Below are 24373 nucleotides of genomic sequence, written 5' to 3'. Positions count from 1 at the left end.
ACTGATGATGGCCTGTGAACGGGCCGCAGACGTGCGCATGCCCTTGGAATTGATGAGAAATAAGACTCGGTTAGATTTATACCAAACCCGAAAAGAAAACCTTTTTCAGAGCTGACTTAGTGGTTGTTATTGTGGCATCTGCCAAACCTCGTTCGAATAAAGTCCTGAAGAAGGTATAGCCACGTTCATTGTCATTACTTTGGTATTTGATTACTTGAGAAATGTAGTTAATTCCTTAACTGCTCAATCATACTGACGAAGTGTAAATTCTCTTTTGTCTGACTCCAAGAACAAAATGTTCTGTGGATCAATGTCCCCTACTCTCCTACCTGCAAACTTCATGAAATCCATAAAGTTAGGGTTTTGTGAAGAACTGAGGATTCGAACACAGTCCTCGTTTGTACTTGTTGTGACAACCTCAAGTCCGGGAGAGGGTGAGGACGAAGAGCTATCTCCAGGAGAAAGGGAAACCAAGGCCTTGGAAAGGTCTCAGCTTGTGTAGCACCTTCAGAAGAAGGTTCACTGGAAGGAATAGATAAAATTTCCTCCATTGGTACCAATCTATACTTAGTGCATCCGTAGCGTATGCCAGAGGGTCCAGATTCGGGGCTACATAACAAGGCAACTTGTGGTTTGCCTCTGTAGCGAACAGATCTACTTCCTGACCCGGTACCCTCCTGCAAACTCTCTTGAAAGATTCCTGCTCCAGAGACCATTCTGACTCCAGGGAGACTGATCGGGACAGTGCGTCTGTTACGACATTGTGGACTCCTGCCAGATGGGTAGCCAATAGATGCCAGGTGTTCTTGGCTGCTAGAGAAAAAATTTGCTACCATCACGTGATCACATGACTTGACTTTGAAACACGCATTTATACAGTGTACCACTATCGCACTGTCGAGGACCAACCTGATATGAGTTTTCTTCGGAGGACGGATCTTCCTCAAGGTCAGAAACACTGGCATAGCTTCCAGGACGATGATGTGAAGCATTTGGAACTGAGGTGACCAAGTTCCCTGAACCTTCACATGCTGTGAATAACCTCCCCAACTTGTGAGTGATGCGTCCTTGTGCACCACTAGGGACGAGGGAGGGGACTGCAAAGGAACCTCCTTGGCTAGGTTCGCGGCTTTTGCCCAAGGACGGAGACGTTTCCTGAGGAGCAGAGGTATCCGGGCGATCTTGACCCGACAACTGGCATTGGCCTTTGAACGCCAAACCCGATTGATGTCCTTAAGCTAAGCTTTCAACAGAACGCCTGTGACTGAGGCAAACTGGAGCAAGCCTAGGAACCTCTCTTGATTCCTCCTAGAAGTCTTTTTGCATTTTTTAAAAATTTGTCTTGTTGCCCTGGCAATCTACTTCCCCTTTCCTGATGGAATGGAAAGAGTGTGTGATTCCAAGTCCCAATGGATACCTAGCCACTAGAATTTGGACTCCGGGGTCAGACGGGACTTGGCCCTTCTGATCTTGAACCTTATATGTTCCAGGAAAGACATGACCTTGTCCGTGGCCTGCATACACTTGTCTTTATCTAACTCCCAGATCAGTCAATCATCCAGGTACGCCACCACCAATATACCCTAAGACCTTAGCTCCTGCACCACCTCCTCCGCTAGTTTTGTGAAAACCCTTGGGGCTATATTCAGTCCGAGGGGCATCACCCTGAAGTAGTAGGCTGCTTTCTTTAGTGTGAAACCCAGGTATGGGCGGAAGTGCCGGCTATTGGGACATGCTAATAGGCGTCTGTAAGACCTATAGAGGTGGTGACAACCCCATGGGGAAGTAAGGTCAGTACCTGAGAGATGGTCAGCATTTTGAACTTGTCGCAACGAATGTACAAGCTTAAACGGGACAAGACTAAGATCACCCTTCTTTGTCGGTGCCTTTCCACGGGACACTGAATAGGCGACCCCAAAATTTCAAATGCTTTGTCCTGGAGACTGCCCCCTTGTGGAGAAGATCCCGGGAGTAATCTATCAACTCTTGGGTTGGTTCCTAATAGAAGGTGATGGGTGGAGGTGGACCCTTGTTCCAACTCCAGCCTAGGGCCCTGGATACTATGCTTTTCGCCCAACTGCTGAACCCCCAACGATGCCGAAAGAGGTACAGCCTGCCTCCTACCTGAGAAATTTCACTGAGATGACGATGGTCTGGTTCCTCTTCCAGACCTTGCACCTCTAGTTCGCCCTTGGGCTCTGGTTCCTCCACACTGACGAAAGGAGCCCCTAGCCCTGACACCCCTCGCGACCCTGGCAAAAGGTTGAAATGCCTGATTACCATAGACAGGGTTATATGCCGGCGACACAGTATACACCGTATACTGTGGGGGAGCCTGTTGGTTAGTTGACGGCGAAAGGAGGACAAATTGATGATGGTGCTGAGGCTGAGCCTTGGAAGTCAAAGGCCCGGGTACCTGCTGGACTGGTACAGCCTTTAGCACAAGTTGCTGTTGTGGAACCTGGAAAGGTTGGAAGCGCCTTTGCCTCTTCCTAGCTCTAGAACTGGGGGAAGAAGACTCCGGTTTTCGCTTACAAGGGATACCCCAATGCAACCTGATGCTTTGATTAAGATGCGATGCCTCATCCTGAACCTCGTTTACTGCAGAAGCTGGAAAGAGGTCTGCACCCCAAATTGAGGAAGCCAGAAGCTTGTTCAGTTCATGCCTAATCATAGCCTCGGATAGAACATACTTCCTGCAATTTCTCCTAGCAACCGCGAAGTCGTACAAGTCACATTGCATGCTCAAAAGTAACGACTTTGCAATGATCTTAAACAGCGTCTCCTGAGCGTACTCAAGAGCCGCCGTCTCCGACAGCACTAGGGAGGTAAGAGACCGTGCGAGACGTGTCCTAGCGTTAAATTTGGCTTGAATCAGTGCATCAGACAGCCTAGGGAGGCACTCACTAAACAAAGTGATTGCACAGTCTGGCTTAAGCTTGCCTACCGAGAATATAGCCGGGAAATCCCCCCACAAATCCTCCCTACCTGGGAGTAGCAATGATGTGGGATCTGCCTCCCTAAGCTGTGACATGGGCTCTTCCCGTGTCACTGCCTGGAGGGTAAGCTCTGCTACCTTTGATGTAAAAGGTAACGGGTTTCCGTCAACCGTCGTAAACATCGTGAAAGGGCTTCTAAATGCTGTTACCCTAGTATTTGCACAGTTCCACTCTTCCAGGCTTCATACACAGCTGAGAAAGGATAAGCGCCTCCTTGGGGACCTTATCCTCTCTAACCAGAGCTGCCTCAGTAAGCCTAACATAACCTATGAATGGTGGGTGTAACCTTTCGGGGAAGAACTCAAAATCCTCGAGCCTACGTGTACCACAACCTTCTATAGTCAACATCCCGTTGACAAACGGAGCGAAGTTCGCCACCCTCCAAGGATTACTAGGGTGGAACGAAGGGAGCATGGTTCCGTCAGGCATGCTCTGACCCCTCTTCAAACCTTGCTGCGACTCAACTTGCTAAGTTACCTAGGCTATTGACCTGATTTAAAATATTCGTATTGAACGGGTCTTGGCCGAGTAGAGGGGAGTCTTCCTGTCCCCCATGCGGTACCTTATGAGGTATCCGATGGCTAGATGCTGAAGGTATGTGACTTGTGGGGCAATGGGAAGAATTTCCCTCTTAAGACCTCGGATTTGAAGACTTCAGCCTAGGTTTAATGTGTGTATGAACATTTGGCACTTTTCCAGGCCTTGAATTTGATTTTGGTTTTCTTTTAAGCAAGGTTTTACTAGAAGGATTTGTCTTTATTTTAGGTATCACAGAGAAGGAATGCGACCTAGAAGGGGGCAACCCTCCTGTGAAACCCTTGAAGGAATTGGAAGGAGAGGGAGTGGAAGAATCAGTGACTCGAGGAAAGACCTCGATGACTAACTAAGTTAGACTCATTAACATTGTTACCTGTGCCCACATCTGGTGTAATGGGCAAATTATCAACCACTTCAAGTGACACTCCTTCCAAACCCAAGCTCCGGCAATTCCGCCTGTTGCTGTTCAATAACTGAATCCCGAATTCATTTGATAATCGGTGCTGTGACTTCTGGGTCAACGCATCCGGCCGATTTCTCCGGCCAGGAAGATCAAAGCTGCCATATTTTGGGATAGGATATACAGCTTAGCCTTCCTTACGTTCCGGCCAGAACCTCCAACCCAGATCTTGAGGGTGGAGGGTGCAGCATCCTTAACCCTCTTACGCCGAAGCGGTAAAAAAAAATTGTCTCCCGTGTGCCGGAGGTGTTTCAGAGTGAGCGCGGAAGCGGAAAAAAGATTTTTTTCAAAAAATCACAGCGCGCTTAGTTTTCAAGATTAAGAGTTCATTTTTGGCTCCTTATTTTGTCATTGGCTGAAGTTTAGTATGCAACCATCAGAAATGAAAAAAATTATCATTATCATATATAAATAATGCGATATATGATAGCGCAAAAACGAAATTTCATATATAATTGTATTCAAATCTCGCTGTGCACAAAACGGTTAAAGGTAACAAGTTACTTTTTTTTCGTTGTAATGTACACTAAATTGCGATCATTTTGGTATATAACACATTGTAAAACGATAAAAGCAACACAGAGAAAATATTATCACAAAATAATGCATGAATTCGTAAACAAATATTATTTTCAAAAATTCACCATAAATCTAAATATTGTCCTAGAGACTTCCAATTTCTTTCAAAATGAAGACAAATTATTGAATATTTCTATACTGTAAGAGTATTAGCTTACAATTGCAGTTTTCGACCATATCTGACGAGTTAAATTTGACCGAATGTCGATTTTTTTATATATATTTTTTTTACATGCAATTATTTCGCAAATAAGAAAAGCTACAACCTTCAAATATTTTTCGTTTTATTCTACATGAAATTGCGCACATTTTCATATATAAGACTCTATGAAATGCCTAATATGAAACGGAGCAAATATTCCGAGAATGGAACGTACGTATTTCGGAGATTTGTGGCGGAGAATCCGCGCGCGGAGGGAAGGAAAGATTTTTTTTAAAATTCACCATAAATCTAAATATTTTGCTAGAGACTTCGAATTTGTTTCAAGGTGAAGATAAATGACTGAATATTACTAGACTGTAAGAGTTTTAGCTTACAATTGCGTTTTTCGACCATTTCGGTAGAGTCAAAGTTGACCGAACGTGGTTTTTTTTTCTGTTTACCGTGATTTATATGCAAATATTTCAAAAATGAGAAAAGCTACAACCTTCAATTATTTTTTGTTGTATTCTACATGAAATTGCGCACATTTTCATATATAAAAATTTATGTAACGGCTAATTTAAAATGGTGCAAACATTACCACAATCGCACGTATGATTTTTTCGGAAGAGTTACAGCGCGGACGTAAAGAAAATGTTATTTTTTTCATAAATTCACCATAAATCGAAATATTGTGCTAGAGACTTCCATTTTGTTGCAAAATGAAGGTAAATGCTTGAATATTACTAGAATATAAGCGTTTTAGCTTACAATTGTGTTTTTCGACCATTTCGGTAGAGTCAAAGTTGACCGAAGGTTGAAATTTTGGCAATTATCGTTATTTATATGAAAATATCTCAAAACTGATAAAAGCTACAATCATGAGTATTTTATTGTTGTATTCTACATAAAAATGCGCACATTTTCATATATAATACTTCATGTAACGGCTAATTTACAATGGTACAAAAATTATGTCAAAGTGACGAAATAATTTCCGAGATGTGTCACAGATACTTTTTAGTGCGGCAAGAAAGAAATTCGCGCTTGCGGCGCACTGGCGCGTAACGATTGTAAACAAAAAAACAACACTTGATCCGTAAACTCCCAGCATCCCCCAAGGCGCGTGATTCAAAAGTTTTAGGCTGGTAGGCCTATAAGTATTTTCCGCGAATTTTAAAAAAAACTTTTGTAAGTCGACGTAAAATACGTCCAGTCGGCACACGGGAGACAAAAAATGTTGACGTAAAATACGTCCAGTCGGCGTAAGAGGGTTAACAGACTGCTCCGTCAGTAATTATTTATTGTTATTAATTAATGTAATTAATTTTTTTTTATAATGTATTTATTTTATTTATTTTATTTATTATTATTTATTATTATTATTTATTGTTATTTGTATTTATTTATTATTTTATTATTTATTTATTATTTTATTATTTAGTTTATTTATTATTTTAGTTTTTTTTTTTTTTTTTTTTTTAACACTATATTAATCAAAACTGTGCAGTATAATTTCAACGCAATATGCATGGGGGATGCAGTGCGTTAACTTACCAGAGAGGTAGCCTGTTGCACCAAGACGTAGCCGGCAAAGCAGTTTTCTGTGATGCCAGACTACGGAATCTTTCAGCAACACTGCACACGGGGCATGGCCCCGGCAAACTCGTGGCCGCACGGATCTGTAGAACAGTGTTACAGCCGGCAACCAGACACTGGGTGGCCTGTAAGTGCAATAACATACGTATAAGAACGTTTGCACAAACTTATAGGAATACCCATGTTACAAAGTAATATGCCGGATCATTCCGGATTGAAACAATATAGATATATATATATATATATATATATATATATATATATATATATATATATATATATATATATATATATATATATATATATAAATATATACATCCCGGGAACTGTGTAAGACATAAATCAACCCGGGACTGTATGACCCGGGAGGGATACACAAAGTATCCCGGGACGGCCACATGAACTTGAAATTCCGTGGCAAAACAGAGATAAAAAACTAAAATAACAATACATTATGCTCGCCCACGGAAGAGCAACTTCCGTAAACATAACCCTCAACGATTACTGGGGAAGCCGGAATCCAAACCCGCCTTATGCGGGGAGGGAATGTAAAGGCGAATGGATGAAAACTCCGAGAGTTGAAAGAAGCAGAACGCACCCAATCCACGGAAATCGAGATGAATACGCAGAGCAACCATCAACTCAGGAGAAGGTCGGCTGAGAAGCGACACCCATCAAGCTAAGGTCCTGGAGGACCTTCTGTAGCCCCCCTCCGCCGATTCGGATCGGTCGTCAGCGACAACCTGAGGGAGAGGGGCACCCAACTACTGGGAGCCCCTCGTGCGGGGGAAGGGAAGTAGGCCTGATGGGGTGACGATCATATGACCCATCGTATCATCGCAGATATTAGACTACGAGGAAAACGCAGGGACAGCCTATGTAGGCTAACCGACATAACATCCAACATATAAGTACATAAATTAAAACCAATGACTTAAAGCTAAAAGAAAATCGTGCTTTAACACGGGGGCGGTTATATATGACTAGTTAAAACTCGTAAAATATTAAACCACTATGAAGGCCACCCGATGACGGTGGTCGCACCAAGGAAACCCATAACTAGCCTACTGTCATAACGAAATGAAACGGAAGGCAGACGAAAAATAAAATAAACGAAAATAACTTAATGAAATATACCAAACCAGAAATAAAATATAACGGTGGGCAAACGACAAAGCACGTAATAAAGTCACGTGCTCGAATGATGGCCCCCGTGCAAAACCATGAAAATAATGAAAATATTGAAAATATAAGTAATCAAAAACAGGATCGACCTAAAACTGCCACCCAAGATATAAATAAAATATGTACTGAAATACCACACGGTAAAGCAGGATAGATGCCCACGCAAAACCGATACAATACATACAAGGGAACGCCGTAAGGGCGACTCGCTGCCGCTACGGTCAAGTGATGCCTAACAAAATCCTAAATAAAGGCAAAACGAAAGGCAAACTCACTTCCTAAATATTGTCAAAAACGGAACAAGTATTTAACTTGGGTGAAGAGGCAGACTAACGATCCATAATAAGATAAAACACAAAATATGATTAAAGAGCAGACAGCTCAAAACAAACGTGCCAACGCAAGGTGGCTATCGAAAAGTATGACGTCACAGACGCCTTCAACAGGGTAGCAGGGTGTGACCTATGGGTCAGCTCCCCGTATTTAGGGGATTTTGATGAGGAAAAGGCTAATTGGAGGGGTTGCTGTGGTAGTGTTTAACACTCGCCCCAGGTTTATACCGACACCTTTTTTTATAGGTGAGCGAGTCAGAGTTCTGACATGTCCAATTTAGCAGTTCTCTGGTATTATAGCAATATTTTACTAGAAATAACGCTAAACAGACTTATTTCACGGAGCGACACGGCCGAGCCCAGAAATATAATTGTGCTACGAAGTAAAAGTTAAGAGAGGTTGGACGGCGAAACTCAAGAAAGTAAGCGGGAGTGGAGGTCAAGTAAGGGACTAAAACATGGGTGTAGCAGCTATGGGCCGAAGGGACACTGCAAACATGCTTGATTGACTGATTGATTGCGAGTTATCTGGCGTCATAACTACCAGGGTCACTGACAACGAATACTAAATATGATCTTTTCACTTTAATAATATATTAAACATAATTCAAAATAAAAATTTTCTAAAAAAACAATTATACATTTGATTAAAAAAACAAAACTAAAAAAATCTAACAAAAAATTAAATATATGAATAAATTTCTGATAAGAATTGTTGATTAATTTGATCACATAAGGAATATACTAAGACATCACAGCTGTCAAATATAACTGAAAAGGCCAGCTTCTGTGATAAAAGAGATAATGTTATTAATGCTTTCTCCCAACAGTTTTGCCATGCTATAATTACCACCTGCTTCACTACTATATGATAAAAAATGATTCCTAAGTTCCACTAGACTGGGAGACTCAACCAGCAAATGCCTAACGGTCAGTGGAACTAAGCAATCGTCACTCAAGGGCTCATTCTCCCCATCCATCAGATAGCCTGAGTTAAATATGTATGACCAATACATAATCTACACAATACAACCTCCACTTCCTTGGTATTAGGTCATATTTTCAAGTGTGTTTCTGACTAGTGATTTCTTTCATTTTATTGGGGCCTACTCTGTCCCACTGAAGTACCCATGAATGCTGGATGGCTTTCCATATATGTATCTTAGAATGTATCAAAAAATGGAACAGGGCATTTTCTCAGTACCAAAGTTCGTGCTGCTAATTTGGCTAGCTTGTCTGCCTCTTCGTTTCCCGATATGTTCACATGGGCAGGAACCCAATAAAAGGAAATAATGCTGCCTCTATATTGGTGCAAGAAGATCCACTGCAAGATCTTCAACACCAAGGGATGATCAGTATTAAAGACTTCCAGGGACTGTAAGGCACACTTTTAGAGTCACAAAATATTGTGTAGCTACACACTGGAAGTGTTGCAATATGTTCCGGTGCTACTAGGATGCCATACAATTCGGCTGTAAAGTTTGAGGCAACTTAAGGAACCGCACCTCTTTGGTTAAAAGATTCACTAAAAACTCCATAACTAATGCCAGCATTGGATTTGGAACCATCAATAAATATAAATCTTGTATCTATATGCTCATTTCCTCATCAGATTTATCTCTCTTTGCTCCACTGAAGTACCTGCAATCCTCTAAAATCTTTTTAATTCTAAAGCTAAAAGGAATGGGATACCTTGGATGACTTTCATGAAAACCGTTAAAAACATTTCTATTTGCCACAGCAAATGCTAGAGATTTGGGGAGTCTTTGCACTCTAAACCAGTATCGAAGTAATGATAACTGGCGATGGAGTTCAAGGGGCATTTCTCCTGCATCAACTAGCAAACTAGATATTGGTGACGAACAGACTTCTGTGGTTATACGAATGCCTGAATGATGCACAAAATCTAAATTTTTTAAGTTGGATGAGGAAGCTGAAGAATATACTTCACAACCGTATGATAGCTTAGATATGATTAAGGATTTATGAAAGCTTTAGTAAAAGACTTCTATCAGCTCCCCAACTGATGTGAGAAAGCACCTTTCAAGATGTGTAGAGCTTCTAGGCTCTTTGCTTTTATATGTTTGATATGGGGGACCCAAGTCAATCTATTGTCAAAAAATTAGGCCTAAGAAGCCCGCTTGTTCTACACATGGGATTCTACACCCATACAAATAGAGGTCTGGATCAGGATGCACTCCCCTGATCCAACAGAGGTGGGCAGTAGTAGTCTTACTTACAGAGATTTTAAAACCCTGTTTCTCAGCCCAACTTACTATTTTCTTTATTGTTAATTGTAACTTTCTTTCGGCTACAGTCATCCGGTTAGCAGCAAAGAGGATATTGACAAGTCATCCACAAACAGTGTTTTCAAGACCTCAGCTGCAACACTGTTCATGGGCCAGAGCAAAAAGTGTTACACTAAGAACACTGCCCTGGGGAACACCTTCTTCTTGGCACCTTTTCGCTGATAAAGTACTGCCAACTTTAACTTTAAAATACCTACGATGTAAAAATGATTTCACAAATAAAGGTAGTTTGCCTTGTTGTCCACCATTATGCATAGTCTTCAGAATCCCATATCTCCAAGCAATGTCATATGCCTTTTCCATATAAAAAAAATACTGTCAAAAAATACTGTTGTTTGGAGACAAACGCTTCACAGACAGAGGCTTCAAGTTGCAGTAAGATGTCCAGTGTGGAGTGCATTTTTTGTAAACCACACTGAGAATGTGTTAGAATATTGTTGTGCTCTAAATACCACATCACCCTTACATTTACCATTTTTTCCATCAATTTACATAAACAGCAAGTTAAAGCAATGCTGCACAGAGAGGATCTTTTCCAGGCTTAAAGAATGGTAACATGGTAGCTAATTCATATATGCTAGGGTTGCTGCTTTCATCCCATATTCTATTGATAATACTGATTATAAAAAGTTGTGTGTACTTTGAAACGTGTTTAAACATTTTGTAAGGAATCTCATCTGGACCAGGGGCAGTGTTCTTGCTCCTAGCTAAAGCAGTCAAATTATCTTTCAGAAAAAGGCATATTATATGATTCAGCTTTGTTTGATGAAAAGTCAAGTACTATGCGTTGTTCTTCCATTATTCTGAAATGATGTCCTGGGGAACTATCTGATTTTTCAGACTCACGCAGTGTTCAGAAAATATATTACTAATGTCTGTGGCATCAGTGACATGATTATTATTCACTTTAAGTAGTGGGGGAGGATTGGGTGTAAATTTACCCTGAATTTTTCTTATTTTCTTCCAAATTCTGCAGACTGGTGTTCTGCTGTTAATAGAGGATACACATCCAGCTCATGCTTGTCTTCTGGCAGCTTTCATGGCTTTTCGAAATTGTGCCCTACACTGTTTGCAAATTCATAGTCCAAGGTGTGATGTCTACGGCACCTGGTCAATGCTGACCTTGTAGCTCGGTGTAACAGCATTAAGTCTTCTGACCACCAGGGTACTGGCCGTCTCCTGAATAGTCCTTTAGTTCGAGGAATCGAACGTAGGCCTGCAGTACAGAATGTTCCATTGAGTACACCAATGCGGCATCCAGTTTTTCCTCGCCTCCCAGCAACACGGAAGTGCCCCGTTCCGAGGGGACTGTTGATCCCCCAACCTCTTCTCCCTCCCCAGTGCCTCCGGTGGAAGATATATCTCCGGTGATGATTACTAGCCCTCGTAATCCTCCCCACCCTATCTCTCCCCCCCAACCCCCCATCGTAGATGCAGATGAAACTGATCATGAGGGGTCTGGCGGCTGGCAGATACAAACAAGCAGAAAGAAGAGAAGAACCTCCCGTTTGGCCACTGGACCGGAGCCCAACATTCGTGCTTCACCACGCCCGACACCTGAGAAGAGATGTCAGTAGTAATTCACAATCTGCGCTACGGTGACGCTAGATGCCATAGTGGAGAGAGTCACGTTTCTCACTGGCTCTGACCCACTCATCTCTCACGAACTCCCATGCAGGATTAAACATAAAATGGCTTTCAGGATTACCTGCCTATTTCAACACCTCGACGTTCTTAAAGACAAGAATTTCGGTCCTAATATATTAGTTTCAAGATACAAACTAATCCGGGATCAACCACCCCCAGGGGAACTTACTGACACTCCAACCAGGGTCATTTCCACCGCAAGTGCCAGTCAACCCCCCACGGCGAGTGACTGCCCACTTCCCCTGGCTAACCCCCCATCCACCCAAATGATCAGCGCATTCATCTCCCATCTTCGTGAGTAGCCATGGATACATTAAACATAATCTCTTGGAATATCTTTGGCCTCAAGCGGAACATTCTCTCCTAAACATGTTCTGCAAAAACTTCAAAGGCATCATTGCATTGCAAGAAACGCTCCTCTGGCCACATGACCTTGCCATATGCGATTCAATTCATGAAAGACCCCCTTTTCAGAACCTTCTCGACTTCATCGATGCAAGTTACAGATCAAATCCTAGCCGGTCGCCCGAAAGGAGGCCTTTCTTTCCTGTGGCACAAATCGTTAGACAATACGATAAAGGTGATGACCTACAGGAGTGACCGATTGCTGGGGCTTCAAGTGACAGTAGGGAACTCTAAAATCCTAATTATTAATGTTTATATGCCATGGGAAAATAACAATAATTTTGATCATTACTGCATGATCCTAGGGGAGTTACACAGTATTATTCATGATTCTCCTGCGGATCATATTTGCATAATCGGGGACCTTAATTCTCACCCCACAAAACAATTTTATAATGAACTTACTCGCTTCTGTCAAAATCATGCTCTCCAAATTAGCGATGTAATGCTCCTTCCTCCCTCCTCCTATTCATATGTACATAATAGAGCGGACGCTATTATTACAACTTCCTGGCTGGACCACTGCATCACAACTTCATGATTCTATTATGACCTGCAATATTCGCTATGATCTTGCAACGGGCTATGATCACATCCCACTACAGGTGTCATTCAGTACCCCATCCCTCCCTACCGTGAACCCCCTAACTGATCGCCCACCAGCGGTAAACTGGGATTTTAAAAACCAACAGAAAACCAGATACTTTAGGGCGACCACGGAAACCAGGTTGCGGTCAATAGTTTAACCGGCACACGCCTTACTTTGTACTAACACAAATTGTAGAAATGACCACCACAAGAGGAATCTGAATGAATTCTATTCGAACATAATCTCCGCTATGCTTGCTTCGGGCAGGATTGCCTACAGATTTCGTCAAGGTAATTCTCGTAATATACCTGGATGGAATGACTTGGTTAAAGATCTGCATACATACTCACGAGAAATGTTTTTACTGTGGAGGCAAAATGGTAGCCCCAGGGAAGGGCACACTGCATTGCTAATGAGAGGCGAGAGCGCAGTTCAAACTTGCTCTTAAGCACTGCAGGTTAAATGAAAAACAACTAAGAGCCGATGCAATGTCTAGAAACTTAGAATCTGGTGATTATCCTCGTCTTTGGAAAAATATCCAGTCTTTAAATCCCAAAACTAAAAAGCTATCACAGAGAGTAGGGGAAGCAGTCGGAGACGAAACTATTGCAAGTATGTGGGGCGATCACTTCAACAATATCCTGAATTGCATAAATGATCAAAATTCCCGAAGGGATGTAGATAACCTCCTTACTGACAACATTCAATTTCATTTTGCAGACCGTATTTCGCCAGGTAACATCAGCGATGCCATAAACAGCCTACCTAATAATAAATCGCCGGCTGTGATGGTCTTCCTGCAGAGGCCTTCAACTCGCCATCCGATAATTTACATTTTGCTAGCTGCCCTATTCAATGCGTGCATAATTCACCGGTTTCTTCCAGACTCCCTACTCTTAGTTCACTTGATACCATTAATCAAAAACAAGCTAAAGGATGCAGCTGACCCTGGCAACTACCGGCCGATTGCAATCACAACGATCGCATCGAAGATACTTGAGTCTGTTCTTCTAGTGAGACTTCTCCCCTTTCTACACACCACTGACAACCAGTTCGGGTTTAAAGCAAACCACTCAACCGACACCTGCATCTACATACTGAGAGAATTGCTGAACTACTACCTATCATCAGCCTCTCCTGTTTTCCTTTGTTTTGTAGATGTGAGAAAAGCATTTGACAGAGTAAACTACCCGAAGCCCTTCCTGAAGCTGCATAAAAGGGGCACACCCCTGTATCTAATTGGCATTTTACATTGCTGGTTCTCCACACAGCAATTCTGTGTCAAATGGGGTAACGTATTATTTTACACCTTCGGCTCCCTAAACAGGCTTCGGTAAGGGGGCATTCTCTCTCCATACCTGTTTAATACATACACAGATGCCTTGAATGTCAAACTGAACTCGCTCCCAATCGGATGCACCGTCAACGAAACAACTATAAACAACCTCTGTTACGCCGACGATATGGTTCTGATTTCCCCATCAGTGCAAGGTCTCCAACGACTCATCGACACCTGCCGCCAATGCACAGAGGAATTTGATATTAATCTACAACGAAACCAAGACCGAATGCATGTCGCTGCTCCCGAGATCGCTTAAGCATATTGCAGAACCTCAAATTTTCCTCGGAAACCATAGGCTGGAATTTGTGCACGAATTTCCGTATTTGGGTCACATTATCAACGACGACCTAAAAGATACTGCAGACATTGAACAGAGGCGTCGTAAACTATGTGCAGCTGGCAACATGATTGCAAGGAGGTTTGCCTTCTGTCACCGAGATGTGAAACTGCTGCTATTCCGCTCGTACTGCTACAGTATCTATGGGTGTTCCCTCTGGACGAACTATACCCGAGAGACCATGAGACGCATCACTGTTGTGCACAATGACATTCTGAGACGCCTCACAAACACTCCCCGCTACCACTCCGCCACACAGATGTTCATAGAAAACTACCTGGACAATTTAAAAATCATTGTTAGGCGAACAATGTCCAGTCTGGTAACCCGAGTGAGAAACAGCAACAACTCGCTCATACAAAGCATCCTAAGGAGTGAAGCAAGAAGAAGGTCTAAATTGTGGGAAAGATAGGAAAAGGAGGCCTTTGTCCCCTAAAGGACTTAATCTCTGTACTGGCAAGATGTCATCTCCAGTTTTTGTCATTATTACATTTATTGCTGATATTTTAATTTTTCATTATTACTGTAATTACTATCAAGTTAAAGTTTTATTTACATTTAATTTATGTATTAAGCCCTCTGGACCTGGCTACTGTAACCACCTTAGGTCTCTGGTTGAAATTTGAGTTATATAATATGTGCACCAACTGTTATTACTCTCAATGCATATTTTTTTCCTCACCAATATTATTACTTATTACCAGTATGATGATTACTGGCTTTTATGCTACCTCAGCTATTTTGTGGATAAGTGCCGATTATTAATTTTCTTTTTCTACTTTATCATGTCTCATGTATCTAGATTGTGTATGTAACTGTCTGTATTTTGTATATTCAATGTATATGGCCCCGAGCCGAAATAAAGCATATTATTATTATTATTATTATTATTATAATGGCATAATCTGCACTTGGGAATTTTTTAGCATCCCCTCCAACTCGCTCAAATCTTTGAATTTTCTCCAATTTGCTTTCTCTAGGCACCAACGTGAAGACCTTGGGATTGGTGGACCATCATTGGTGTCGATTACAATTGAAGAATGGTCACTGGTAGGCCAGTCATCACTTGTTCTCCAACTAAAATCAACACTGCAGTTGGGAGCTACAATTTAAAAGGTTGATGCAGGAGACGATGCCTGTCTGAATGTGATAATGGGTAGGTTCTCAGTATTAAGAAGGCCTATACAATATCTTCATTTTCTATTAAAGATGCCATCATATTCCCTTTTTGGTTTGATGCATATTAAGTTCTCTTGGGAGACATGACTATTGGGTGGAATGTAAAGGGAACATATACCTTATAGGGGGAGGAGGCAAAAAGATGAAATATTTTTAGTAAAAGGAAAAGGGCTGACTTATTTAGTTGGATCAACAGCTGGGTACCAAGGCCCAGCGAGAAAGCAGTTCCCACCAGGCATCAGGGTCCAGCTGCTGAACTCTAAGCCCCCCATCCTCGTCAAGGCTTCAGCATCTGGATGGCCGCAAACATGCTTGAATAATGCTTACTTCGCACCAAGTTAGGTGCACTAGCAGCACTAACCCCCCAAGACTGCTATATATAATGAGGGAAATTACACAAGTTCCTTATGTAGACGTGACAATCATACAAAAGAGATGGCTTGGGCATATCCTTCTCACAATCCCTAGGAGTATAATGCGGTAAGTAGCATGCAAAACTGGGCACCAGAAATTGGTAAACCTAGACCTACTTGGATAAGAATTATTAGAAAGGAGGCTGAAGATGAGTGGAGATTTGTGGAAGGCAATGCTCAGGAAAGACAAATCATTTCTAATTCTTAAATAAAGGCAACTTCATTTCATTATGATTTACGTAGCTATTATCTATTTATATAAAAAAAATGTTACCTAGACAGTTGAATTTAGATGGTTTCAATTTTCTTATAAGAAAAAGACAGAGAACGAAAAAATGTAAACATTTTTAACAGCTTTATACCCAAAAAACGATTCAAAATGAAATACCATTTTACATCAGTGTTATCATATAAATGTTATGTACCCCTAAAACATTTGAAAACAGGCAATTTACCATTTCATAAAAAAAAAGCTATCTTCATTAAAACATAAGAGAACAACTATGAACAAATGTAGTCAATTCAGCCATAACAACGAAGGCCTTCAACCACAATAAACAAAACCTACACAAAATATAAGGCACATAAATTTAATTACATCTCTCTCTCTCTTTTTCATACTTAGCCATAACAATGAAGGCCTTCAACCACAATAAACAAAACAAACATGAAATATAAGGCACATAAGTTTAATTACATCTCTCTCTCTTCTCATACTTACCACTTGCTGGATGATATTTCTGGAAGGTGACCTCTTGAGGGTGCCACTCTGGATCTGATCGGGATGGAGCGTTACCTCGCGACCATCAACCGACTGACGAACAGACAACTCCACCAGTTCAGCGACGGGTTGCACCTGTAATGGGAAAAAATGCCATAATTTTATTGTTGCTAGATGTAATAAAAGTTTTTTATTTATCTTTTTTTCCCAGAGGAGGGGATAGTACCAGAAGGTGTTAATTCTCTCTCTTTGACAACCAGCTCTTGCCAGTACAAATATACAGCTGGGTAAATTTGCAGGAACAAGCCCCGATCAAACTACAGACTTGATTAAAGCAAGATCAATGCTCTACAAGACTCCATGTATGTGAGTGTGAGTGTGTATGTGATGAATAACATTGTTGCTTCTATTAAGTCGAATCTTTAGTAAGATGGATGGTACAAACTCCAGAATAACTAATAAATATACTACCTACTTAACCAATGTTTCAGGAATACAATTCCCATCATGAAGGCTAAAAACAGAAAAAAACTCCATACATCATGAGTAGGATAAAAGTGGAATATAATTGCACAACAATTTATAAAATGTAATAATTATTCAACAAATCGACACTGATATTGAAAAAAGCATCAAGTAAAGGTATGAAGTTTGTCTTTTCTTATGGTAGACCTGATTTTATCGCTCATATTTGTACTTTTCAAATGTTTTTCAAAATATTTTTAAATGTGATTTTTATGACAGATATGATAAAAGGTTTTGGTTTTTTCAAGAATTCTCTGAAACATGCAGTATTTTCTATTTTTTATAGAAAGATATAAAGATAACTTTATATATAATAACATATATCCAAAGAGGAGTATGGAGCAATAAGTCACTTAGCTAGAGACAAATCTACAGTCATTACCAACCCAAACAAAGGTAACAGTGCTGTTGTTATTAACAAGGCTGACTATATTTCTAAATAAATGAGGTTTTGAATGACCATACCAAATTTGAAAGGGTTCGAGATGATGTTCTAACCATTTTGAACAAGGAGGATAAGATTAACAGATTCTTGAGAAAACTGACATCAATCAGAATATTCCATTGATGATGGTGTTTATTCAGATCTTTATACAACAGGTTCTAGACCAGGAATATTGTATGGTTTGCCAAAGATACATAAAACTGGGAGCTATATGTACCTTCAAATACAAACTTTTTAAGTACCTTGTGCCCATTCTTGCTCCTATAACCATTAATGAGTATACAGTTCAAGATGCGTTTATCTTCGTTAAAGAGATAGGGAATAAAAGTTTTGAAGTGATGGCAAGCTTTGATGTGAAGTCGCTATTCACAAATATACCTTTGGTTAAAACCATTGATATGTGCATTAATAATTTATAAACTGATTCTTATAAAATTCTAAATTTTACAAAATCTGTTTCATAAACTTTTATCTCTAGCAGCAGCTGACTGTTTCTTCGTCTTCAATGAAAAAGTTCATAAGGAGAAGAATGGATTTGCTATGGGAAATCCACAGGGCCCAACGTGAGCTAATGGCTTTCTTGCATATAATTAGGTTAGATGGTTGAAAGAATGACAAATTTTCTAAGGCAATTTGTATTTTTCATAGTTACAATCCTGAGGTCTTAACAATAGGATAATTTCTAGCGCCTAGCTGGATCCGGTAAAAATTAGATGAAAGCAAGGAATCTTGTGGTATCTGGCAATGCATGCATAGATCGGGTGAAGAGTGGTCAAACGCCGAACATCTACGCCAGTCTTTCCCAAATCAGGATGACTTAACAAAAAGAGGGGCAGCTAGAGGCGGGCAATATAACGTTAAGACCTCAGGGTTGTAGCTATGAAAAATACAAATTGTCTTAGAAAACTTGTCATTTGTTCATACGCGAACAAACCATCGGTCTTAACAATAGGATAGACTCATACTTGGAGGGAGGTATAAGACATCCTAGACCGGCTGGGGGTCTACCCGCCAGTCCAGCTCTCAAAAGAAATAGTTCTTAGAGAGGGACTGAAGCCCGTTGAGAAGCTAGATACACTAAAATCTAACCACTCAGAACCTGAGAGACATACAATGATATATGGGATAACCATTGTATAGGGAACCAAAGAAAAACTGTGACTGTCCAAAAAACAAACCAGGGCACTAGGGTTTGTAGTACTCCCGACTCCTCCTTGCCCAGGGGCGGAGCCTATGCTACTAAATAGTGGGTAAGATATTGAATACTGCACGACCACACTACCAGTATGACTACCTCACTCACCTGTATCAGACCAGTCCAGCTAATGACGTGTCAATTCCTTAAACTGCCCGAAGGAAGAAGGAAAGGTACAAGAGAAAGGAGGCCAGCCAACTTACTCATTCTCTCATCCACACAATCATCTTAGGTAAGATACAAAGGTGCCCCGTTAAGGGCAACTATGAGTTATACAACCTGTTGAGCAACCACCACAGGACACAGGGAAAATGTGTCCATAGATCTGTGGGCAACATCCTTAAGATAGAAAGAGGTGAACGTGGACTGGCATAACCAAGTGCTCAGTACTCTGAACCAGTGCTCAGTACTCTGAACAGCCAAGTTCTTTTTGAAAGCCAGAGAGGGACCAATTCCCCTAACGTCATGTGCTCTAGCCTGCACAGACGTGGCAATGGAATCATCAAGAGTCAAGTATGCCTGTCTGATGACTTCCCGTATCCAAAAAGAGATAGTATTCTTAGACACCTCTTTCTTCGTACAGCCTGTACTACTGACAAAAAGCCTGCAGCAGCCTGGTCTAAGGTGCCGAGTTCTTTTAAGAAGTAACGCAGGACCCGGACAGGGCAGAACAAAAGCTCTTGAGCATTACCACCCACAAAGTCAGTCAGTGAGGGAATAGAGAACGAAACGAACCTGTCATCATGCACCGAGGGATTTTGGGTCTTGGCCACGAACTCCAGAACAAATTCGAAGGACACTGACTTCAAACCCTTGGTGTGCTTCACCTCATAACTCAAACCGTGGAGCTCTCCTACCCTTTTGGAAGATGCCAAAGCCAAAAGGAAAACTGTCTTAAGCGTCAGGTTTCTATCAGATGAGCGGCGCAAGGGTATGGGCTCTTAGTCAAGCTCTTAAGCACCAAGGAAGCATCCCACGTTGGGGGCTTGAGCTCTCTAGGAGAAGACAGACTGCTCAAACCCCTTAACTAGCAGGGAAAGTTCCCAAGAAGAGGAGACGTCGATACCCTTCAGGCGTAACACCAAACTCAGAGTCACCCTGTAGCCTCTAATAGCAGACACAGACAAAACGTTTCTTGTCTCTGAGGAAGGTTAAAAAGTCTGCTATTTGCTGAATAGAGGTCGCGAGTGGAGAAAAACCCAGTTTACAACACCAATCACAGTAGATCGCCCATTCGCCTGGGTAAAACGCGGAGGTTGACTTCCTAAGACTGCTGGACATGTGCCCAGCTGACTTCTGAGGAAAGCCTCTCTCTCGGAGGAGATAGCTGATAGCCTCCAACCGTGAAGAGACAGGGATTCTACTGACTGGTGGAACCTTTCTGCATGGGGCTGACACAGGAGATGCCGCCAAGGCAGAATCTCCCTCGGAATCTCCAACAACAACAATAGCAGATCTGGAAATCATTCTGCCTGAGGCCACAGAGGGGCCACCAGAGTCATTCTGAGACCCTGTGAACCCAACAGCCTGCTCAGAACCTGACGGATCAAACAAAACGGAGGGAAGGCATACACTTCCAGGTTGTCCCAGGGATGTTGGAATGTGTCTTCTGCCAATGCCAAGGGATCTGGGACCACTGAACAGAACACTTCCAGCTTCCTGTTGTAACGTGTCGCGAAAAGGTCCAGCATGGGTCTCCCCCAAATATGGAAAAGCCTGTCCGCCACCACTTGACGAAGGAACCACTTTGTGCCTAAGATCTGATCCCGGCGACTGAGTTTGTCTGCGACCACGTTCCATTTCCCTGGGATATACCTGGCTGAAAGCTCTACCGAATTGCTGATTGCCCACTGGTGAAGCTCAACAGTCAAGGCATGAAGCTGCTGAGAAACTAGGCCTCCCTGTTTGTTCACGTAGGCTACCACCGTGGTGTTGTCCGACATGAGAACAACAGAGTGACCCTCTACCATCCCCCGAAACTTCTTCAGACCCAGGAAAGCCATCTTCAACTCCAAGACGTTGATATGCTGCTGCTTGTCCTCTAAACCCCAAACGCCTGAAGCTATGAGGCCGCCTGAGTGCGCGCCCCAACCTGCGAGGGAGGCGTCCGAGAACAGAAGGAAGTCCGGAGGGAGAGAGTGCAGAGGGACGCCCTTCAATAGATTCTGGTCGTCCAGCCACCAATGAAGGTCTTCTCTCACTTTCAAAGAAAGTGGTACCACAAACAGGGGAGAGTCCCCCGCCGGAGACCAGAATTCACCCAGTCTCCATTGCAGAGACCAAAGATGAAGACACCCATGAGGGACCAGCTTCTCCAGGGAAGATAGCACTCCCAGAAGAACCTGCCACTGATGAGCTGACTGATGTGACTTTGAGAGGAAGTTGTGCGCCACAGCCCGCAACTTCTCCAATCTCTGATCCGACGGAAAAACTCGCCACTGTCGTATCGATGACCACGCCCAGGTAGGGAATCCTTTGAGTGGGTACGAGGTTCGACTTTTCCTGGTTGACTAAAATGCCCAGGTCCAGGCAGAACTGAAGAAGACTATCCCTGTCTTGAAGCAGCTTTTCCCTGGAAACTGCCAAGACCAACCAATCGTCGAGGTACCTCAATAAACGGATCCCCTGAGCATGGGCCCAACTTGACATGAGAGAGAAGACCCTTGTGAATACTTGAGGGGCGGTGGTCAACCCGAAGCACAAGACTTTGAACTCGAAGATCTTGCCCGCCAGAGAGAAGCGAAGGAACTTCCTGGACGTGGGATAAACAGGGATTTGGAAGTATGCGTCCTTCAAGTCTATCGACAGCATGAAGTTGCCTGCCCTCACGGCTGCCAACACCGAGTGCGGGGTCTCCATCTTGAACCGTGTCTTTCTGATGAAGCGATCCAAGGTGGATAAGTCGATCACAGGTCTCCATCCTCCCGATGCCTTGGGCACCAAGAAGATGTGACTGTAAAACCCCGGGGACGGACTCACTACTTCCGCTATCGCATCCTTGTCCAGCATATTCTGCACCTCTTCCTGAAGAGCCATGAACTTCAGAGAATCTGGGGGATACGTCTTCCTGACAGAGGAGGAGAGAAGTCGAATGGCAACAGGTATCCCACCCGAAGGACATTTACCACCCACTTCTCCGCCCCGTAACACTGCCACTTGGTCCAATGGCCAGCCAGGCACCCCCCCCCACCTGTGGCGCAGGAGAGGGAGAGGCACCCAACCTACCGACGGCCCCCTTAACCTCTGCTCCTAGGGCCTCTTCTTGGTTTAAAGGAGTGAGAGCGAAAGGGGCATTGATCCTGAGACTTGGGCTGTGACGAACGGGAAGGTCCTGCCAAACTCGAGGTCCTCAATGCCCTACCAGGGGACGATCTCCTCAATTGCTGCTGGACCGGGGAAGGAGGGGGGGCCAAACGTCTCCGAGGGCGGGGCTCTGATTTAGACACAGCCTGGTGCACCAGACGGTCCTTGGTGTCAGCCCGACGTCGGTATCACATTGTCGAGTTCGGTCCGTGGAAACAAAAATTGCGATTCTAACAGGTCACCGTTCCTCAAGGCCAGCAAAGACTCCGTGTCGAGCGGCCTCTCCATCCTAAACAAAGCCGCGTCCCTCCTAACCAGAAGAAGATTAGCCCATAAATTGGCATTGAGGTGAGCCAAATAAGAAAACGCCTTGCCCCCGGATTGCAAAAGACTGGCAAGAGAGACAGCACTCACCAACCCATCAGGGGACCTGTCAGAAGCTATCTTGGCAATCACCACAGACCAGAGGTCCAGCCAAGAAACCGTCTGCAACATGGAGGCCACCGTAGATTCCAAGGCTAAGGCGCCTTGCGGAGATAAGGACAGAGCCACTGACCTCAACTGTTCCAAAGTCAAACCTGGCTTCAGGTGAATGACGTCTGGGTTAAGGTGGCATGACAACAAAAATGCAGAGCTCGTAGCATAGTACTACAGAGGTGAGGGTAGGAGTTTGGTAAAGCCTCTAGAGCGAAGTGAACCGTCCCGGTCAGAAACAGAGGCATTAACCTTCTGCAAGACAGACTGAACGTGCCCTGACAACGGCAGCTGGAGAGATGATTTGGGGTCCTGAGCAGCTCCCACCAAGGCTTCCAAGCAAGAAGGAGAGTAGGACGACCGATCCTGAGTCCTACTTTACAAATTGTTGAACCAACAAATGACATCAACAACCTCCGAAAAGGAAGACAAACTCCTGTGTGTCCCCTTCTTCCTGCTCTGGCACCGGCGACCGACGATGAGAAGGATACGTAGCCTCCTCTAACGCGTTTTCTTCACCGAAATTCACAGAAGGGTTAGTAGGCAAACAGTCTGAAATCTCTACTAGCCTATCCGGGCTGGGTCCAAGCATCAAACTCCGAGACGGACCCACTGAAACATTAGGCACATCACCTACCTCAACAGGTGACTCCAGACGGCCATGAACGGACACGGGCATGGCGGCCGTACATACATGAGATGTGGGGGGAAATCGAGCACTCAAGATTGACGGAGAATCCCTTATAGTGGAAGACTTGGAAGCAAGCAAACACTCCGGCTGCACCACCTCCGTGCTCACTTCCTTCGACCTCTTGACAGGCGCCTTCAGGTCTTTATGGCGACGAATAGGCCTAGGAGAAGAAGGGGCACTACCATCACATGCACGGACAGTGGAGGTTGCCACACGCTCGCGATGTGCAAGGACGGGGGGTGGGGGTGGGGTGGTTGCACGTAAGAGGTTCAGCGGCGAAGCAACCCCTGCAGAACACACATCACTAACACTGCCCGAAACCACAGCACTCTCGGGAACACGTCTGCGCTGTTCCTTCCTCGGCAGCAAAGGAAGGGCAAGGTCCTTAGCCTTCCAATGCCTAACACGCCCACGAGGCGTAGAGGGGGAAGAAGAGGGAGACAGCACCAGCTTCTTATGCGCACTCTTGTCGGAAGGCAGGGACGAAGCAACGAGTTTCCTACCAGTCCTCCCAACCGATAAGGCAGCCAACTTCACATCTAAAACAGAGTCCAGCCTCTGAAGCACCACCTGGCATATGAGCTCGGACTGACATGCCAGAGAAGGCTCCGAAGACAAAGAAGGGAAATGTTGCGAACTGGGTGGCAGAGATGACGTCATGTCTAAGAGAGGCGGCTTGGAGGCGACTGGAAGATAAGTCATCAATGAGAGTGACGTGACAAGCAGCGGTGACGTCACGATCTCCTCTCTGAGCGAGGGGGAAAGAGACGCCACTGGCGGAGGAATACACAAAGATGGGCCCCGTGACGACAACAACGGGGGCCGACGCCGCAGCATCACTCCGAGACAAGGTGGCGGCAGCCGGCGGAGCAATACAAGATGGCGGACTGCTCCCTCCCGTGGAGACGAGGCCTGGAGAGAGGAGGATGGCCTGGCTGGACTGGAGAGGGGGGGTGCGAGCCTCC

General features: G+C 43.6%; 1 protein-coding gene and 1 long non-coding RNA gene across 7 annotated transcripts in view; one reads left to right on the top strand and one right to left on the bottom strand.

Moving 5' to 3' along the window:
* The window catches only part of LOC135223644 (unconventional myosin-XVIIIa-like), a 1035943-nt gene that overhangs the window by 718793 nt on the left and 292777 nt on the right, over positions 1 to 24373 (bottom strand). For all 6 annotated transcript variants that reach the window (XM_064262281.1, XM_064262286.1, XM_064262283.1 and 3 more), the window contains one exon: positions 16776 to 16910. In XM_064262281.1, the coding sequence (XP_064118351.1) occupies positions 16776 to 16910 (135 nt within the window). The remainder of the gene's footprint in view (positions 1 to 16775; positions 16911 to 24373) is intronic.
* LOC135223647 (uncharacterized) overlaps positions 1 to 24373 on the top strand; it is a 123785-nt gene that overhangs the window by 58182 nt on the left and 41230 nt on the right. Inside the window, exon 2 of the long non-coding RNA XR_010316549.1 lies at positions 15443 to 15618. This is a non-coding gene — a long non-coding RNA (uncharacterized LOC135223647). The remainder of the gene's footprint in view (positions 1 to 15442; positions 15619 to 24373) is intronic.

This window comes from Macrobrachium nipponense, chromosome 10 (genome assembly GCF_015104395.2).
Source record: "Macrobrachium nipponense isolate FS-2020 chromosome 10, ASM1510439v2, whole genome shotgun sequence".
Classification (NCBI taxonomy): Eukaryota; Metazoa; Arthropoda; class Malacostraca; order Decapoda; family Palaemonidae; genus Macrobrachium; species Macrobrachium nipponense.
This window is presented reverse-complemented; position numbering and strand designations above follow the sequence as displayed.